The sequence below is a fragment of the Fusarium solani genome, assembly GCF_023522795.1.
Source record: "Fusarium solani strain SB1 chromosome Unknown bctg00000004, whole genome shotgun sequence".
Lineage (NCBI taxonomy): Eukaryota > Fungi > Ascomycota > Sordariomycetes > Hypocreales > Nectriaceae > Fusarium > Fusarium solani.
In genome coordinates, this window is record NW_027072152.1 from 238,503 (window position 1) to 256,616 (window position 18,114).

Below are 18,114 nucleotides of genomic sequence, written 5' to 3' on the forward strand. Positions count from 1 at the left end.
TATCTTTTAACTAAGTTATTAGTTTTTATTTTTTTAATACTTTTTCTTAGCTAATTTATTTTTATTAGTCTTTTACCTTATAAATAGTTTATTTATGCTTTTAAATAGCTTAGTATAAGTCTTCGTGGTATTATATATATGCGATGCTAATAATATTATATTAGTAAAATACTTAGTAGCTTTTTATTTTATATTATATATAGGGTTTATTATTTAATTAAGTTAATAGGGTAATAGAGAAGTAATCTTATTTTTATTTTTTTTTCTTATATTCTTTGCACTAATAATATTAATAAGATATCTAAGAGATATTAAGATATTCCTTATATATAGGGTATATCTATATATTATCTTATAGGTTAAATACTTCTTAATATTATAGGTTTTTAGTTAGTTCCTTATAGTAGGCTTAGATATAAATTTCTTATATATTTACTATATCTATATATTCTTATGCGGTCTAGATATATCTCTCTTATAGGTTATTTTAATATTAGTTATTATTTTTATTATATAAGTAGGGATAATTTTCTTCTTTCTATAGTTTTTTATTACTTTTTCTTATCTTTTATTATTAGGTATATAATTCATATAACTCCCTTTATAATTTCTTTATCCTATATTTAATCTTAGTTTAGTAAATATTAGCGCTATTTACTTAGGTAAGCTAGTCTATCTATTAGGGTTTTTTATTATCGCGGGCTTATTTTTATTATTTATAGGTTTTATTATATTTTTATAATACTTTAATTTAATATTATAGGCATAAATTATAATTATATTATATAGGGTTATCTTATTAATAATCCCTGCGGTATATAATAAATAATAGTAAGGAATATTTATTATATCTTATAACTTATTTCTTATAATAAAAGCCTTTTATAGCGGCTTTCTTATAGTTTATCTATTTAGCTAGTATTAGGGGTATTTATTATTTTTATTTTACTAATATTATTTCTTTCTTTTATTTAAGCTTTCTAGTAATTATAATAGTAATTCTTTTATTATTTATTATATTTAATATAAGGTTTCTTTATTTAGTTAGTTCTAGGAGTAATTATTACTATGCGTTTTAGGTTTCCCTTAGTTATTTTCTAGGGCATTTTACCTAGCTATAAGATACTCTTTTATTTAGTTTTTATTTATATTTATCTTAACTTTATCTTATTAATATATTATATTTACTTTATAATATCATAATAAGTTTAATTAATTAGATCGTAGTTTAGGGTTCCTTATCTTCCTATTAGGCTTACTAGGCCGTATTAATATATTTCTTACCTTCCGGGAGGGATTATTATTAATTAGGTTAATAATATCCTTCCTTAATATCTTATTATTTTTTATAATAGACCTTTTTAATATAATTTATCTTATAGTAATAGCGGCATTTAAGGCCTTAGTAATTTTATTTGCCCTTTTATATAGCTCTAAGTACTATAAGGCTAGCTTTAGTGCTATAAGAAGTATTATTACTTTTTTTCTTATTTTAGTTAATATTAAATCAGGGGTTATTAGTCTTATTATTACTAAACTTAGGGTTTTAGAGTTTTTTCTAAGAGAATTATTAATTATTAATCTTAATAGCTTAGCCGATATAATTAACTAGGTTATTAGGTTAGCTTTTTTTATAGAGTTTAGCTTATATTTTCTTTTTTAGTTTATTAAAGAAGAATAATATTAAGGGTTCTTAATTTTAGTTAAGCTTTAAGGCGAGCTAGAGGTATTTTATTTTATATTTTAAGGTAAATTAAGTTTATCTAAGTGCCTTAATTTCTCTTTTAGCTTATACTTTCTTATTAATAATTTTAAAAGCTTATTAGAGTACTACTTTAAAGGCTTTATAGTCTAAGTAGAGATAATAAGTATATAGTAAATATTAGCTAGCTAGAATTATAAGGTATTTCCTTATAATAGGTTTAAACTATATAATAGCGTAGCCTTTAAGTCTTCCTATAGCGTATTAGACCTTACTAATAGCTAAGGTAAACTATATTAGGTAATATATTATAAATGCCTTTAGTTAGGTAAAGAATATAGATAGCTTATAGGCTATTTTATTAAAGCGTTCTAGGGGGTTTAGCTTTAGGATTTCTCTTATATCCTTTTTATTTATAGTAATAGCTATTATATTAGTAATATTTTAGATATTATCTAAGTATTTTATATTTTAGATATACTAGTTTTTGCCTATCTTTTCGATAAGTTCGCAGAGTCTATTTATTTCTATGCTTATAGTAGTAATTTAGGCCTATAGTTATTTATTTTCTTTATTATTAGAGCTATCTGCGTTATTTATATCTTTGTCTAGGTTAACTAAGATAGGTATAGGTAGGTAATTAATAAGTAGGACTTACTAATAGTTATTTATAGGAATTGCCTAGGTAGCTATTATATTTAATATTACTTAAGGTAATACGAGTAATCTATTAAATAAGAGCTATTAATATATAATAGTTATATATATTCCTAAGGGATAAACTAGTTATACTAGGTTTATATTAGTAGGGGATTAGGCATATTATCTTATATGGGGTATAAGTTATATCTAGTAATATATTTAAAGGTATTAAGTATAACTAAGTTATATTAATAGCTAAAGTAGCTATTATATATAAAGGTATAATAAGGGTATTTTATATACTTAGGGGGTTTTATTATGATTATTAATTCCGGGAGGTTAATTAGAGTAATTATATAAGTAATTATAGGTAATTACGAAGTAATTACCGTAATTATTTAGCTCCTAGGGGGTAATTATGAAGTGATTAGTAGGTAATAATAGGTCCTCCCTTTATTATATAATAAGTATTTTATTAGGTTATAATAAGTTACCTAAAGGGTATATTTATATAGTAATAAGAGGCGCACTAGAAGGAGTATCTTTTATTTAGTAGTATAAGATAAACTACCCGGTGGTCTTTAAGGACTATCTATATTATTATCTTATTTTTTAGATTGCTTTAGATAGTAATGCTAGAGGTATTAAGGCGCCTAGAGGCAGAGCGATTTTAATTAATAGTGGTAAGGTATATATAATAAGATATAATTAAGGTATGATTTATTAATATAATATTATTATAGAAATAGGGAGAGGTATGATTTAATTTTTATTAAGGTGTGGTAGGAGGAGTAATATAATAATAGAGAATAGGAAGTTTATAGTACATAAGTTAAAAAAAGTAAGCTTAATGCATAGCAAAAGGCAATAATAAAAAGTTATATAATAATAAAAGTTTAATAATATAATAATAAAATATATTTTATATTATAGATATAAATATATAATTACTAAATATAGAAGTAATAATAGCTTTATATAATACTATAAAATATAAGTAAGTAAGAGTAAATAAAAGGAGCGAGCCTAAATAATAGACTTATATAACTAGGTAAGTAATATAAAAACCAAATGCAAGTATATATAAAACTTATAATAACCTCACTAAGATTTTCTAAGAGGCGAGGAGGAATAACATAGCTAATTAGATTAATAATAATTAGATATTAAGTAAAAAGTTAACCTTCTAAGTAAAAGGTCTTTTAAAAACTTATAAAACCTAAAGGGTAATATATAAGAGGAGAGAAAGCAAAGCAATATTAATAAATACTAAATAATATATAAAGATATATATTAATAAAAACTTTAAGAAAAAATAAAATAATATAAAATAAAGAAATAAAAATAACTTTATATAAATATTTAAGTATAAATAAAGATAAAATAAAACTTAATTAAAAAGAAAATTAAACTTAAAAAAAATATAACCTTAAAGGTATCTTAGAAAAGTAACTAGATTATAAAAAGGCATTATTAGGTAAATATAATAAGCTATACTTAAATATAATAAGGGAAGAAATCCCCCCTTATAGCTAAAGGCTAACTCTAACTTTAGTTTAAGGGGGGACCTTAGGATATAAGATAGGACTCCTCGTATTATATCTTCTAGGCTTTAGCTAATTAATATTCCCTAGTTAATAGGTAGACGAGCGAGAGCGAGGAATAAGTTATTAGGCATAGAAGGAGTAGAGCGACGAGAGTGCTAGTGGTAAGTATAGGAATAAAGTATAAGTGGAGTACATAATATAGATAGGCTAACGAGGAATAAAGTTAAGATCTAGCTATATTATTATTACATGGACTATATAGTAAGAGTATAAAAGGTATAGAGTACCTATAGACGGAGTTATTTAGTTTTTAAACTAAATTTATTATTTAAATAATATATAAGTCTAAGGAATCTTAGGTTTTAATTTTACTATTAGATATAGTTATATCGACTAAAGAGATTAAGGCTAATCTTATTAGGATAATCTAGTAAAATAATATAAACTATTTTAAGACGGAGTTAGATACTAAAGAATAAGGGTAAATATTTAATTAATCTAAGAGATAAGGTATACTTTAGTAATTATATAGTAATAAAAGGAGTCTAGTTATATAATAATATAATATATTTTAGTAAAGACCTATTACGCGAGGCAATGCGCTTTATTTTTCTCTTTTATATTATTAGTAATAATAAATTTATTATTACCTCTCTTAGATTTTAAAGCAATATCGCGATCCTATATAATTATTATAAAGGAATTTATAAAGGTTAGAAACCTACCGGCTATTAGTAGCGGTTAAGAAACCTAAGAGTTAATTTAATGACTAGAGTTATAGTTTAGGGAGACTATATAAAAGTAGCGAGAGATACTTAGTCGCATCTAAGAGATATTAGAGGCTTTGGTTCAGGAGAATAGAGTAATATAAGGAGCTTATATGTATATATAAAGTAAAGTAATAACTAATAAGCTTAACGTACTCCACAAGCGAGCCGACCGCACAAGCGAAGCGATCAAAAATCCCTCAACCTCTCCTCTTTTCATTTGATCAATTATTTCTCAACCACGAAATATGTCACAATTAAATAATGAGGCAAATATCATTCTTGCTCTTCAAGCCCTTCAAAATGACCCAAAACTACGTATCCGGCCCGCTGCAAGGATCTATAATGTCCGTTATACTACTCTTCATGGTCGACTTAACGGCATTCCTGCTCGATGCGATATCATACCGAACTCACGTAAACTGTCTGATCTAGAGGAACAGATCATTGTTCAGTATATTCTCGACCTAGATTCGCGCGGGTTTCCCCCGACTCCGCGGTGTAGAAGAAATGGCCAACCGACTGCTCGCCGACCGCGATGCATCACCTGTCGGAAAGAACTGGGCTTCTAACTTTGTCAAGCGACACCAAGAGCTCAAGACGCGTTTTAATCGTAAATACGATTATCAGAGAGCTAAATGCGAAGATCCGACCCTTATTCGCGAATGGTTTGCGCTCGTGAAGAACACAATCGCGAAATATGGCATCAACCTAGCTGATATCTACAACTTTGATGAGACTGGCTTTATAATGGGCCTGATCGCAAGCGGAATGGTTGTCACAGGCGCGGAAAGGCGTGGAAGACCGAAATCAGTCCAGCCTGGAAACCGGGAATGGGTTACAGTCATCCAGGCGATCAATGCGGAAGGCTGGGCGATCCAGCCGTTCATCGTGGTTGCGGGCCAATATCACCTCGCCAGTTGGTACCAAGAAAGCAACCTCCCGGGCGATTGGGCTATTGCCACGACTAAAAATGGCTGGACCGACAACGAGACGGGCCTTGAGTGGCTAAAGCACTTTGATCGGCACACAAAGGCCCGATCAACCGGTGGCTATCGTCTTCTGATCCTCGATGGCCACGAAAGCCACCACTCGACTGACTTCGAGACATATTGCGAGGAAAACAACATTATCACGCTTTGTATGCCGCCTCATTCATCTCATCTGCTCCAGCCTCTTGACGTCGGGTGCTTTGGACCGCTCAAAAAGGCCTACGGTCTGCAAATAGAGCATCTGATGAGATGCTCTATAACCCACATTTCCAAGACTGACTTCTTTCCGGCCTTTTATGCTGCCCACGAAGCCGCTATGACAGAAAGCAATATCAAGGGGGGTTTTAGAGGAGCCGGGCTTGTTCCTTTAGACCCGGAAAGTGTCATATCAAAGCTTGATGTGCAGCTACGGACTCCAACACCTGTTGAGGAGGAAGCGAGCCTCCCCAACCCTTGGGTCTCAAAGACGCCAAAGACCGTCCTTGAGGCTGGCTCTCAGTCTGAATACCTCAAAAGACGAATTAGAAGGCACCAGAGCAGCTCCCCGGCATCTATTCTTGAGGCACTTGAGTCATTTTCTAAGGGAACGAAGGCAATAATGCATCAGATGGCATTATTAAAGTCTGAGAACCAGATCCTTCGACAGTCAAATGAGGCCCTTAGCAAGCGGCGCAGAGCAAAAAGAACCCGCCTGCAAAATAGAGGGAAGATGACTGTAGATGAGGGTAGGGAAGCAATTGATCAGGTAGCTGTTGATACGCAGGGAGTGGCCGAATCGTCGAGAAGTAGTGGTCAAGGAGAGTCGGCGCGATCGAAGGAAAGGCGTTGTGGAACATGCGGCAAGACGGGTCATAACGCAAGAACATGTCAGATAGTTGTTGCGATGTCTGGAGAAGAGTATAATGATTGATTTTAATTAATCAGAGGCTTTGTTGTGTTTTTATTTGATGATTTTTATTGATGGTTATGATTTTTGATCGCTTCGCTTGTGCGGTCGGCTCGCTTGTGGAGTACGTTATACTAAGAGGCATAATATACTAGTTTATTTAGAGAATAATACTATAAATCAGGACAATATAGCCTTAAGGCCTTTATATAGTTATATAACTAGATAAGTTATACTATGCTTCCTATAGATAGTAGTAGCAATTAATCGATTATTAGATAAGGGAAGATTATAAACTTAAAGGATAAGGTATACCTAAGCTAATAGAGTTTACTTTAAAACTAGTCTTAGATAGATATCTTAATGAGCTAGGATACGAGATAAATAGTAATATAAATAAGAGGAAGTAAAGATTAAAGTTAATATATAAAGTAATAAATATAGTTTTATAATAATACTAAGGAATAAAATAAGAGGAATTAGGTATAACGTACATGATAAGCGAGCGACGCGGACAAGCGAACGACATTAAAAATTTCTTAGTATTTACACCTTAAGCTTAAAAAATTCTTAAAAATTACAACTAGGCTTAAAATAGCTATAAATTTATAAGTAAGACTTTTAATATATTAATAGCCTGGAAGTAACTTTTTTAAAGGTTTAAAAAAATCCTTTATTAAGTTATTAAATAAAACTCTATTCGCACTGTTTTTTTTAAGTTTTTTATTTTTTAAAAAATTATATAATTTTTTAAAAATGTAAAAAAAATATAAAATAGTTTTCTTTTTAGTTAAATAGCTAAAAATACTATTATTAGGTTCTTATCTATTTTATAGCTATTTTTAAATACTTAAGGTTTTTCATTTTAAGTGCACAGTATAGGTGCGTCGCTCGCTTATCCGCGTCGCTCGCTTATCATATACGTTATATTATAATTTAATTTCCTAATAAGGATATAATAATAGCTTTATTAATATAAGATTATAAGATAATATACTTAATAAGTAAGTATCTTAGATAAATAAGTATCTCAAAAATCCCTTAACCTCTATCTTTATTATTTAATTAATTAATATATAACTACTAAATATATTATAAAGTAATTATAAGACTAAAATACTTTTTACTTTTTAGGCCCTTTAAAATAACCTAAGATTAAGTCTCTAATATACTATAAGTATATATATAATCTCTAGAAGACTCTTAGCCGCTAGTAATAAAGCATATAGTCTTAATATAATATTATTACTAACTCGCATTAGCTATCTAATCTAGAGAAATAAATCTTTATTTACTTTATTTTTAACCTAAATTCACGAGGATTTCCCTTATAGCTATATAATATAAAAGAAATAACTAATTAATTAACGTACATGATAAGCGAGTGCACCGGACAAGTGAGTGCACCACTTTGAAAGTTCTTAGGATTTACACCTTAATTTTTAATCTCTTTAAAAAATTCTCTAAAATTAAGGAAAAACCTTAAAAAGCTATAATTTTAGATTTTTATATAAAATGAGAAAAGTATTTATTATTTTTTATAAGTTTTTTAAAAATCCCTTAGTAAGCTAGTTTAGAAAAACTCATATTCGCACTGTATATATAGCTATTTCTTTATAAACGAATTTTTTTAAAAATATTAAAAAATCATTTTTAGATATTATATAGAGTTATATTTATAGAAATGCTTTTTTTAACTTCATAGCTATTTTATAGCTATTTTTAGAGACTTAGGATTTTGTGATTTTAGGTTATACAGTATGCTGGTGCACTCACTTGTCCGGTGCACTTGCTTATCATGTACGTTACTTATTAATTATGATATATTACTTATTAGCATATATTAAGCTTATAACTTTATTAGGTAATACTAAGAGCTTAAGATATATTTCTTTTATAAATATAATTACTAAAGAGCTAAGTATAAAGACCTAATTATTATTTGCGATTAATTTTAACTTATAGTAAATATAATTATAAAGTATAATATCTAATTAAATAATATCTATAACTTTAATAAGATTAGCTTTCTTATAGGTATAATTATAAGTAAAATAATTATTATAGGCTTAGAAAGGTATTTAAAGCTAAAATTAATATAGCCTAGGAACTAAGAATAAATTATAATTATTTAAGTAATTAATATAAAAGGCTAAGTAATTTAATTATTTATTATTAATATAAGCTAATATTACCTCGCTAATTAATACTAAGAAAATAACCTCTTAGGTAATTAGGCTATTATAATAACCTAAAATAATTAGATTAATAATAAGACTAGTCTTAAATAACTTAAGTATTTTAACTAATATATAATTAATTAATTAATTAGTTCTTATTATCTCTTAATTCTTAATAGCTATAAAAGTTATTAGTTTATTAACTTTAAGAGATATTATAAAAAATAAAATTATCTAGCTTTATATATTACCTTATTTATCTTATTTATTTTAGCCCTTTAATATTAAGTACTTTATATTTCTTAAGAAAGCCTATAATTAAGAAATAAAATAATTAATTAAATACTTTATAACTTATATTTTAAAGACTAAGTTCTTTCTAGCCTTTTATATTATATATAAAGCTATTATAATAAAAAGAAATATTAAGGGGGTATTTAAAGGAGCTAATTTTATTCCCTTTAACCTAGAAGCTATAGTCTTAAAGCTTAATATATAGCTATAGACTCTAATACCTACTAAAGAGGGGATTAAACCCTTTACCCCTTAGGTCTTAAAGACCCTAAAGACTATACTTAAGGCTAGATCTTAGTCTAAATACCTTAAAAGATAAATTAAAAGGTATTAAAATAGCTCCCTAGAGTTAATCCTTAAAGCTTTATAATCCCTTATAAAAAGAATAAAAGCTATTATATATAAAATTACTTTATTAATAGTAAAGGTTAAAGACCTTTAAGAGGTAAATAAGATACTAAGTTAGCGCTAGAGGGTAAAAAAGATTAGATTATAAAAAAGAGAGGTTATAATAGTAAAGGAAAAAAGATAAGTAATTAATTAAATAGATATTAATATATAGGTAGTAGCTAAATCGTCGCGAAGTAATAATTAAGGAAGGTTAATTAGACTAAGTATTTAGCGCTATAGTATTTATAGTAAGCCTAGGTATAATATAAGGACTTATTAAGTAATAATTAAGATATCTAGGGAAGAATATAATAAATAATTTTAATTAATTAAATAGTTTAACGTACATGATAAGCATGCGCCGCATCCAAGTATGCGCCGCACTTTTCCCTCCTACACCAAACTTTCCAGTTGATCAATCGATTTCTACACCACGAATAATGTCAGACCCAAATACCGAAGCTAGAACCCTTCTTGCCCTTCAAGCCCTTCAAATAACCTAAAACTAAGCATCCGACGCGCCGCAGGAATCTATAAGATTGACGAGCGGCGGTTACGTCGTCGCAGACAAGGGATTCAATCGCGACGTGATTGGATCCCTAAGTCACGCCGACTATCTGATCTAGAGGAACAGATTATAGTGCAGTTTATTCTCGACCTAGATTCGCGAGGATTTCCTCCCCGATTGCGTGCTGTTGAAGAAATGGCTAACCGACTGCTCGCCGACCGCGACGCGTCACCTGTCGGCAAGCGCTGGGCTCATAACTTCGTTACGCGACACAAAGAGCTTAAGACTCGTTTCTTTCGTAAATACGACTACCAGAGAGCTAAGTGCGAAGATCCAACCGTTATTCGCAAGTGGTTTCAGCTCGTAGCGAACACAATCGCGAAGTACGGCATTCGATCAGATGATATTTGGAACTTTGATGAGACTGGCTTTCTTATGGGCATGATTGCAAGTGGAATGGTCGTTACAGGTGCAGAAAGGCGTGGAAGACCGAAATCAGTGCAGCCTGGAAGCCGGGAATGGATTACGGTGATTCAGGCGATCAATGCGGAAGGCCAAGCGATCCAGCCATTCATCATCGGTGCGGGCCAATATCACCTCGCCAACTGGTACCAAGAGAGCAACCTCCCGGGCGACTGGGCTATTGCGACGACCCAAAATGGCTGGACCGATAATGAGATCGGTCTCGAGTGGCTTAAGCACTTCGACCGGTGTACAGCCAAGCGATCAAATAGTCGCTATCGTCTTCTAATCCTCGATGGCCACGAAAGTCACCACTCTGTCGCCTTTGAGAGGTATTGCGAGGAAAACAAGATCATCACGCTTTGTATGCCGCCTCATTCGTCTCATCTGCTTCAGCCTCTCGATGTCGGGTGCTTTAGCCTGCTTAAGAAGGCTTATGGCCGAGAAATAGAGCATCTGATCAGATGCTCTATAACCCACGTTTCGAAGACCGAGTTCTTCCGGCCTTTTATACCGCTCATCAGGCCACTATGACAGAAAGAAATATCAGATCAGCCTTTAGAGGAGCCGGGCTTGTTCCTCTTGACCCAGAAAGTGTGGTCTCGAAGCTTGATGTGCAGCTACGGACTCCAACGCCTGCCGAGGAGGTGGTTAGCCCTATGAACCCTTGGGTCTCAAAGACCCCAAAGACCGTGCTTGAGGCCCAATCTCAGTCTGAATACCTCAATAGACGAATCAGGCGGCATCAAAGTAGCTCCCCAGAGTCAATTCTAGGAGCTCTTAAGTCCCTTGCTAAGGGAACTACAGCAATAATGCATGAGAATGCCTTATTGAGGGCTGAAGTCCAAGACCTTCGGCAAGCAAATGAGATACTAAGCCGGCGCCGGAGGGCAAAAAGAACCCGACTACAGAGAAGAGGGGTGATGACAGTAGAGGAGGGAAGGCAAGCAATTAATCAGATGGATGGTGATACGCAGGTAGTAGCGGAATCGTCGAGAAGTGGTGGTCAAGGAAGGTCGGCGCGACCGGGGGTTCGGCGCTATAGTGTATGCGGAAAGACCGGCCATAATGCCAGGACTTGTCAAGTAGTGATTGAGACTTCTGGCGAAGAGTATAGTGATTAGTTTTAATTAATCAATTAGTTTGTTGTGTTTTTACTGCGGTTTTTAACTTGAGGGTATAAGAAAAGTGCGGCGCATACTTAGATGCGGCGCATGCTTATCATATACGTTATAGTATTTTTATTATAATTTTTAATAAGAAGGTTAGGATTTTTAAAATACTTACTTATCTAAGATACTTACTTATTAAGTATATTAATAAGATTATAATAATATAATATATAAGCTAGGTAAAGTAATATAATAAGTAAATATAAATAATCTTAAGAAAATAAAAATAAGTAAATTAAGTAAATCTTTTATAGCAAGTAGTAATATATATTAAATATATTTATCTAAGATATATAAAGTTAGTAATTAAGTAAGAATTAAATATAAAGGAAATAACTTAAGCCCTTAGCAAGGAAAGCATATACTATAATTTAAACTTATAAAACCTAAAGAGTAATATATAAAAGAAAAAAAAATAAAGTAATATTAATAAATACTAGATAATATATAAAGATATATATTAATAAAAACTTTAAAAAAAAATAAAATAATATAAAATAAAAAAATAAAAATAATTTTATATAAATATTTAAGTATAAATAAAAATAAAATAAAACCTAACTAAAAGGAAGATTAAATTTAAAGAGGATATAACCTTAGGAGTATCCTAGAAAAGTAACTAAATTATAAAAAGGTATTATTAGGCGAGTATAATAAGCTATACCTAAATATAGTAAGGGAAGAAGTCCCCCCTTATAGCTAAAGGCTAACTCTAACTTTGGTTTAAGGGGGGACCTTAGGATACGGGACGGGATGTGATACCTAGTGGCCTTAGGCTTCTATCACGCAGTGAGGTTGCCTTCCCTAGTCAATAGACGACTGAGCTTGCGAAGGATGTTGTGGATATCATCACGGGCGAGGGACGAGTAAAGTGATGAGTGAGTAAGCACTAGAACGAACGGAGTGAGTGGGGTGCGGTTGACCGGTCATGAGGAGGGCACCGACGAATCAGCGAAGCTGTTATAATCCGGTCAGATCAAAGTGGCCGGAATGTAATGAGGATACATAAAGCAGGGCTTTTTCCCCGAGAGGGAGTGAGACGGGTCGAACTCAAACTTTACATCAACATTGTTTGAGACGAAGGCGAGTCAGTTGAATTGGTATTCGACTGTACACAGACGTGTGTCCACGAATAAGTGAGTGGTTGGTTATACTCAGAGAGTGGAGAGCATAAGATGCTTCCTTCCCCTTCATTATCTGTTGCTTCATCCCATACGCTGGAGGCGTTGGACGATGTTATCGGAGACATGGACGAGCTGGTGCGAGTTAATTCAAGGCCGGAGGCCACTGGGCTGTCTAGCCCAATACCTTATTGTAGCCCGACGGAGGTGAAGAGGGCTGTGGTCGAGTGTACGAGACGATGGGAAGACGAGGGATATCCCGAGGGTATTTGTCTTGGAACAGAGTGGATTGATGACGAAGGCATCCTACAGTTCAGAGAGATCGAGAAGGTCGAGATGTGTTTGTCACTCATGAGGGTGAACCCGGCAGTGGTAGATGACGGACCATTACGACTTGCCTTGGGCAGTCAGCACGGACACGTGGTGGTATGTTACATGACCTTGCTAACAGCGATGATGACTTGGTCAATCATGTGGATGGCTGAGAACCCCGTGGGGGTGGAGATGTTGGATCCACGCATAATGGGGGAGCGGTTACGCGACCTTTGTATGTTAGATGACGGAGTCATAGTTGCAGACGTGTTTGTTGAGATGTTGTCATCGATTCCCGTACGGACATTAACCGGTGATCAGTTGAAGAGCGAGATGAGCGAGCGGGCCTTTGATAGAATCTGGGTGATGGGTCACCAGTGGATGCATGAGAGAGATTTTTATTTTCGCTGCCTTTGTGGAGAAGCGTATGAGGAGATTATGATGCAGTGGAGGCGAATCATGGAAGTAGTAGTAGACTAGGCAGGACGTGTTAAGTAATGAATGCAGGCGGGAATAGCCTCACTTTTGTATATATAGAGTAAGTAGTAAGCTCGCATCGAAGTAGGATGGAGCGAACAAACCGAGACTGACATAATACGGTGAGCGACGGTATAAGTAGAGATGCGAGTCAATTGTAGTATATATTTATTTATTTTATTTAATGTAATTGTGGATATGAAAAGTATAAAAGTAGTAAAACACCAAGGAGCCGTGGCGACTTGGGGTAATCGTAGATCGTGAATGGAGTCATACACGTAGATGTTAGGCTGATAGCAACCCGTGAAGAATGATAAGCTCCCGCAGGGCCAGTTATGATTATGGAATTCCTTACGGAGCCCGAAGGGCGACGTGCTAGAAGAGGACGACGAAGGAGTCCGAATGATAGCTAGATAATACATTAAGAGATATGGAAAGAATATAGAGTAGAAGATATCGAGATGGCTTTAAATATTACTAAAAGTAGTCGACTAAAGGGAGACGTAAGATAGGGAGCGGAGCGAGGCATTAGGTAATTATTATGAAAACGGCCGGATTATATCTAGCTATCCTAGAAAAATAGCTAGATCTTAAGAAGGTTATATTAGTAAAATATATTAAGCTATAGGCGAGATGCACTTAAACGTAGTGAGAGGTCTTAGTCCCCCCTTATGGCTAAAGGCTAATTCTAACTTTGGTTTAAGGGGGGACCTTAGGACACGGGACGGGACGTGACAGAGTGTCTATCCTTTTAAGACGCAGTCGAATAGATTACCCTAGTTAGTAGACGGAGGGAGCTTGCGACCGATCGTTAGATATAAGCATGTGGGCGAGGGACGAGCTAATCATGCAGTGCGTAAGCACGGAAACGACGGAGGAGTTAGAGTGAGTTATGACTAGGGTGAGCGTAGCGAATTAGCGAAGCTGTTATAGTCTGGTCGTATAGAGATAGCCGGAATATAGTGAGGACTATATAAAGATATAGTTTGCCCTAGTAAGGATATTTAGTTCGTGAATTATAATTATTATTTGAATAGAGTGAGTTTATATTAGAGACGTCTAGTTGCTCTTATATTTATATATAAGTAGGATCTAGAACGGAGTAAAGAGGGATAGTAATTAATAGATTAAGTGAGTATAGGAATATATTTATTTATTTTACTAAATATAAATAAGAATAGAGTAACTAGAATTAGCGAAGGGACTAAGCTTAGTTTATAATTAAGGAGAAGACTAATGAGAAGGTATTATGAGGACGGAAGGATATTATTATATAGGGCATGATAATTATTTATTATAAGAGTGAGAGCGTCGAGGATATATATAGGCCATTAGGCTAGAAGGTTTCTTTAAGGAACCAGTTAGTATTATTTTAAATTCCTTTTAGGGTTATATAATAGAGGTAGGCTAATATACTATTATGTCTATTATGAGATATGGTCGAGGATATAAGTAAGAGTAATAGCATATCCCGATGGAAAGAGGGTATTAGTGTTGAAAGACGAGGAGTAAGGCGATGAAAAGAGTTAGAAAGGATTATTAGATTATAAAAGAATAAATATAAACCCGAAGGAGTAAGGGCCAAGAGGCTAAGGGAAGATAAGAGGATAATATCTCGAAGAGAGACTATGTTTATTATAGTATCTAATGAGAGGAGGAGTAACCGAAGGTATTATATAGGTTAATTAAAGATGGGAAGTGGAATAGCACTTTAAGTTTTGAGTATACGGATAGTGGTGTATGTTTGTCGAATATACCCTAGACCGAGCAGGGATAAGAGTGAGGTAGCGTTAGGCTAATGTAGTAATACTACGCTATGTGGGTCAACAGAGAGTGGGAATCGTCATGTTTACCCTTGCACTGCAAAATTAACCCGCCCCGGGGCAGTGCGATATTGAATCGATTTGATTAAGTGGGTATTACTAAAAATGGAAGTAGTAATAACCTCACCCATAGACTAACTTGGATATGTATTAATGTGAACACGCGAGCATGGATGAGTGAAATATGGAGCGAATAACTAATATGAAAAGAGAATAGAAGTAAGCAATATATGTACTAGATAATATTATGCGAGCTATAAGTAGTAAATGTTTTAGTATATTAATATTACTTATTAATATAAATGATTATAATAAACATAGACGTGAATAATAGTAAGAATAAGTCCTGAGAGGGGAGGAGCGTATGCGATGGTGCCTCGAAGGATTAACTAATAAAGTTAACTTAAGTAGGAGTTAATACCCTAAGCAGGAATTATGAAATAAATTATAGAACCCGAAGGGTAACATGCCCGAGAAGACTAAGGAACGAGGTTAATATAAGGCTAGATAATATCATAAAGATATATAAAACTTTAAGATAAAAGAGAGTTAAGTAAAACGAGATAGTATAAATAGAGTTAATTATTAAACCGAAGGTAAGATATTAGGATTAAGTGAAATAAGAGCTAAGAATAGAGTGGCCGGATTTAAATGAAGTATCCTAGAATTATAGCCAGATCTTAAGAAGGTTATATTAATAAAATATATCGAGCTATAAGCGAGATACACTTAAACGTAGTAAGAGGTCTTAGTCCCCTCTTATGGCCGAAGGCTAACTCTAACTTTGGTTTAAGGGGGGACCTTAGGACACGGGATGAGACTCCTTGTGTTATATCTTCTAGGCTTTAGCCGGTTAATATTCCCCAGTCGATAGGCAGACGAGCGAGAGCGAGGAATAAGTCATTAGGCACGGAAGGAGCAGAGCGACGAGAGTGCTGGTGGTAAGGAAGTGGAGACACGTAGTGGTGGAACGACGAATGGGGACGGGAGGTACGGGATCAGGGGTGACTGCAAGAACCTCCAGACAGGCACTGAATGGTACGGCAGGAACGTCTGCATCTCCCCTCTGGGTGACGCAAGCTCTGCATTTGAGGTCTCGAGCATTAGGCGCAAGGTGAGCAGCGGAAACGGACCTAACATCGTGCTCATTGCACCACCGGAAGACGCCGAGGTGGCCGAAGACACTACGCTGAACTGTGGCAAGTGGCACGTCGTCGAGAAGGGGGACACTTGTGAGAGCATTTGCAAGGAGAGCAACATCTGCGAGGGCACCCTCTTTTTCGACATCAACCCTTCATTGGCGGCGGGTAAGGACAAGTGCACTGCCAGCCTGGTTCCTGGTGTGGCCTTGTGTGTGGCACCCATTTCTGGATGGAACACCACCTATGAATCCACCGGAGAGATTTAGAAGATGGCTGTTCCCAGGTTTGATAGACTGCAACCTCCACATTGTCTAGATTAACGTTCAAGTCAAATGGCGTCCATAATTCTCTTACATTCGTACAATTATTCTTTCATGACTGTATTAAAGCCCAATACAGTAAACACCGTACAGGTCGGCGGTCTGGTGGTTGTTGGGCTTCGCACAAGGTTGCTCACCGAGTAGCGCTTTTTTTTTTTTGGTTATCAAATAGAGTTAAAAGCTAATGCGACACTGAGCATGGATTCTGTGAACGACATCATGCGAAAACTTGAGCCCCCCTGCGAATCAGTGCCGAGGCCCTCAGGACGTGTGACTGAGTCAAAGGATGATCCGATATCCGGTACCGAGTCTGCCGAGGCAGTTATGGAGACGTCTTGGCAAAGTAGGGTCGAGAAGTTCCTGAAAATTAACGCAGCACAAATAGCTGACCCAGCAACTCGCTATATCGCCCCTGTCGACGACTCCACAAGATCCGAAAGCGCGATCAGGCAATGGGAGTTGACAACCGAGTTCAACATGTTTCAGGTGGAGTTCTGGTTATTAGTTGTGACCCTCTTGCGTGAATTACACTCTTAGGTTGTAGGGGCCAACAGTGATGCTGAGAAGGGATACCCGTTAGCTCACGTGGTCGGTCAACTCACATGGATGGCAGCCAACAAGCGGGGAGATATAAGTTGGCCGACGCCGAGTGGGTAATCGCTCAACCTAGGTCCGAAGTGGCTCCAAGGCACGCAGGGAGAAATTTCCCCGCCGAGAAAACAACCATGTCCTGCAGGTAGGTACCGGGATGCATGTGTGCGCGGGAACTAGTAGACGGGCCTACCCTAACTTCCGCTCCGGCTCACACCAAAAGAACCCCCAGAGTGGCCCTGCATGGACCAGGGCATGGATGGATCTGTCAGACAACAGGGCGAGGCGTAGATCGTGCCACATGGGTCAAGGCAGATCCAATAGATCCGGATGCGAGGCTGTCAGAGAAATCTTTGTCTGTTCTCGCTTGAAAGCAATTTGGGGCGGTGGTAATCCTCGCCTTCGGGCGCCTCTTGGCGACCCAGACATCCCGCCACCTGTTGGCTTGATTCTTTGAGAGGATCCCATTTTGGGTCATTCGATCATACCGCAAAGCGGGCTGACCGCCAAAGGTTCCTCTCCCATGTGTCTTGACTCGCTCGATCATCAAACTTGGCATGACACGACCAAGAGACGGACCGTCGGCCCCAACAGGCAAGTGGCTAAGCAAACGTGGCAAGCGACACCGAATTATCGAAGGCCACCCCGATGGGTTTGCGGGGGCAGTAGTTTTCCTATACGAGATCAAACCATAGGCTCAAGATGATCAAGCAAGTTAAAAAGTATATTTAAGCATCAACTCTTGCACCCGTTGTACCATCTTCCCTGTCGGTCACTTCCAGTCAC

General features: G+C 35.1%; 4 protein-coding genes across 4 annotated transcripts; all 4 read left to right on the plus strand.

Annotated features, from left to right (window-relative positions):
* Positions 1–4,961: 4,961 nt before the first annotated feature.
* On the plus strand, positions 4,962–6,560 carry MRS44_007128 (uncharacterized protein; the record flags this gene model as incomplete). Its single annotated transcript, XM_065620406.1, has 2 exons — positions 4,962–5,075; positions 5,130–6,560. The coding sequence occupies 2 exons, from the start codon at positions 4,962–4,964 to the stop codon at positions 6,558–6,560; spliced, it is 1,545 nt and encodes a 514-aa protein (XP_065476478.1).
* Positions 6,561–10,103: 3,543 nt separating this feature from the next.
* On the plus strand, positions 10,104–10,904 carry MRS44_007129 (uncharacterized protein; the record flags this gene model as incomplete). The annotated part of the gene is made up of 1 exon (XM_065620407.1): positions 10,104–10,904. One exon carries the CDS (start codon positions 10,104–10,106, stop codon positions 10,902–10,904), a length of 801 nt encoding a protein of 266 aa, XP_065476479.1.
* Positions 10,905–16,252: 5,348 nt separating this feature from the next.
* On the plus strand, positions 16,253–16,683 carry MRS44_007130 (uncharacterized protein; the record flags this gene model as incomplete). The annotated part of the gene is made up of 2 exons (XM_065620408.1): positions 16,253–16,265; positions 16,304–16,683. 2 exons carry the CDS (start codon positions 16,253–16,255, stop codon positions 16,681–16,683), a joined length of 393 nt encoding a protein of 130 aa, XP_065476480.1.
* A 273-nt stretch (positions 16,684–16,956) lies between these two features.
* MRS44_007131 (uncharacterized protein) lies at positions 16,957–17,274 on the plus strand (the record flags this gene model as incomplete). Its single annotated transcript, XM_065620409.1, has 1 exon — positions 16,957–17,274. The coding sequence occupies one exon, from the start codon at positions 16,957–16,959 to the stop codon at positions 17,272–17,274; it is 318 nt and encodes a 105-aa protein (XP_065476481.1).
* Positions 17,275–18,114: the final 840 nt, after the last annotated feature.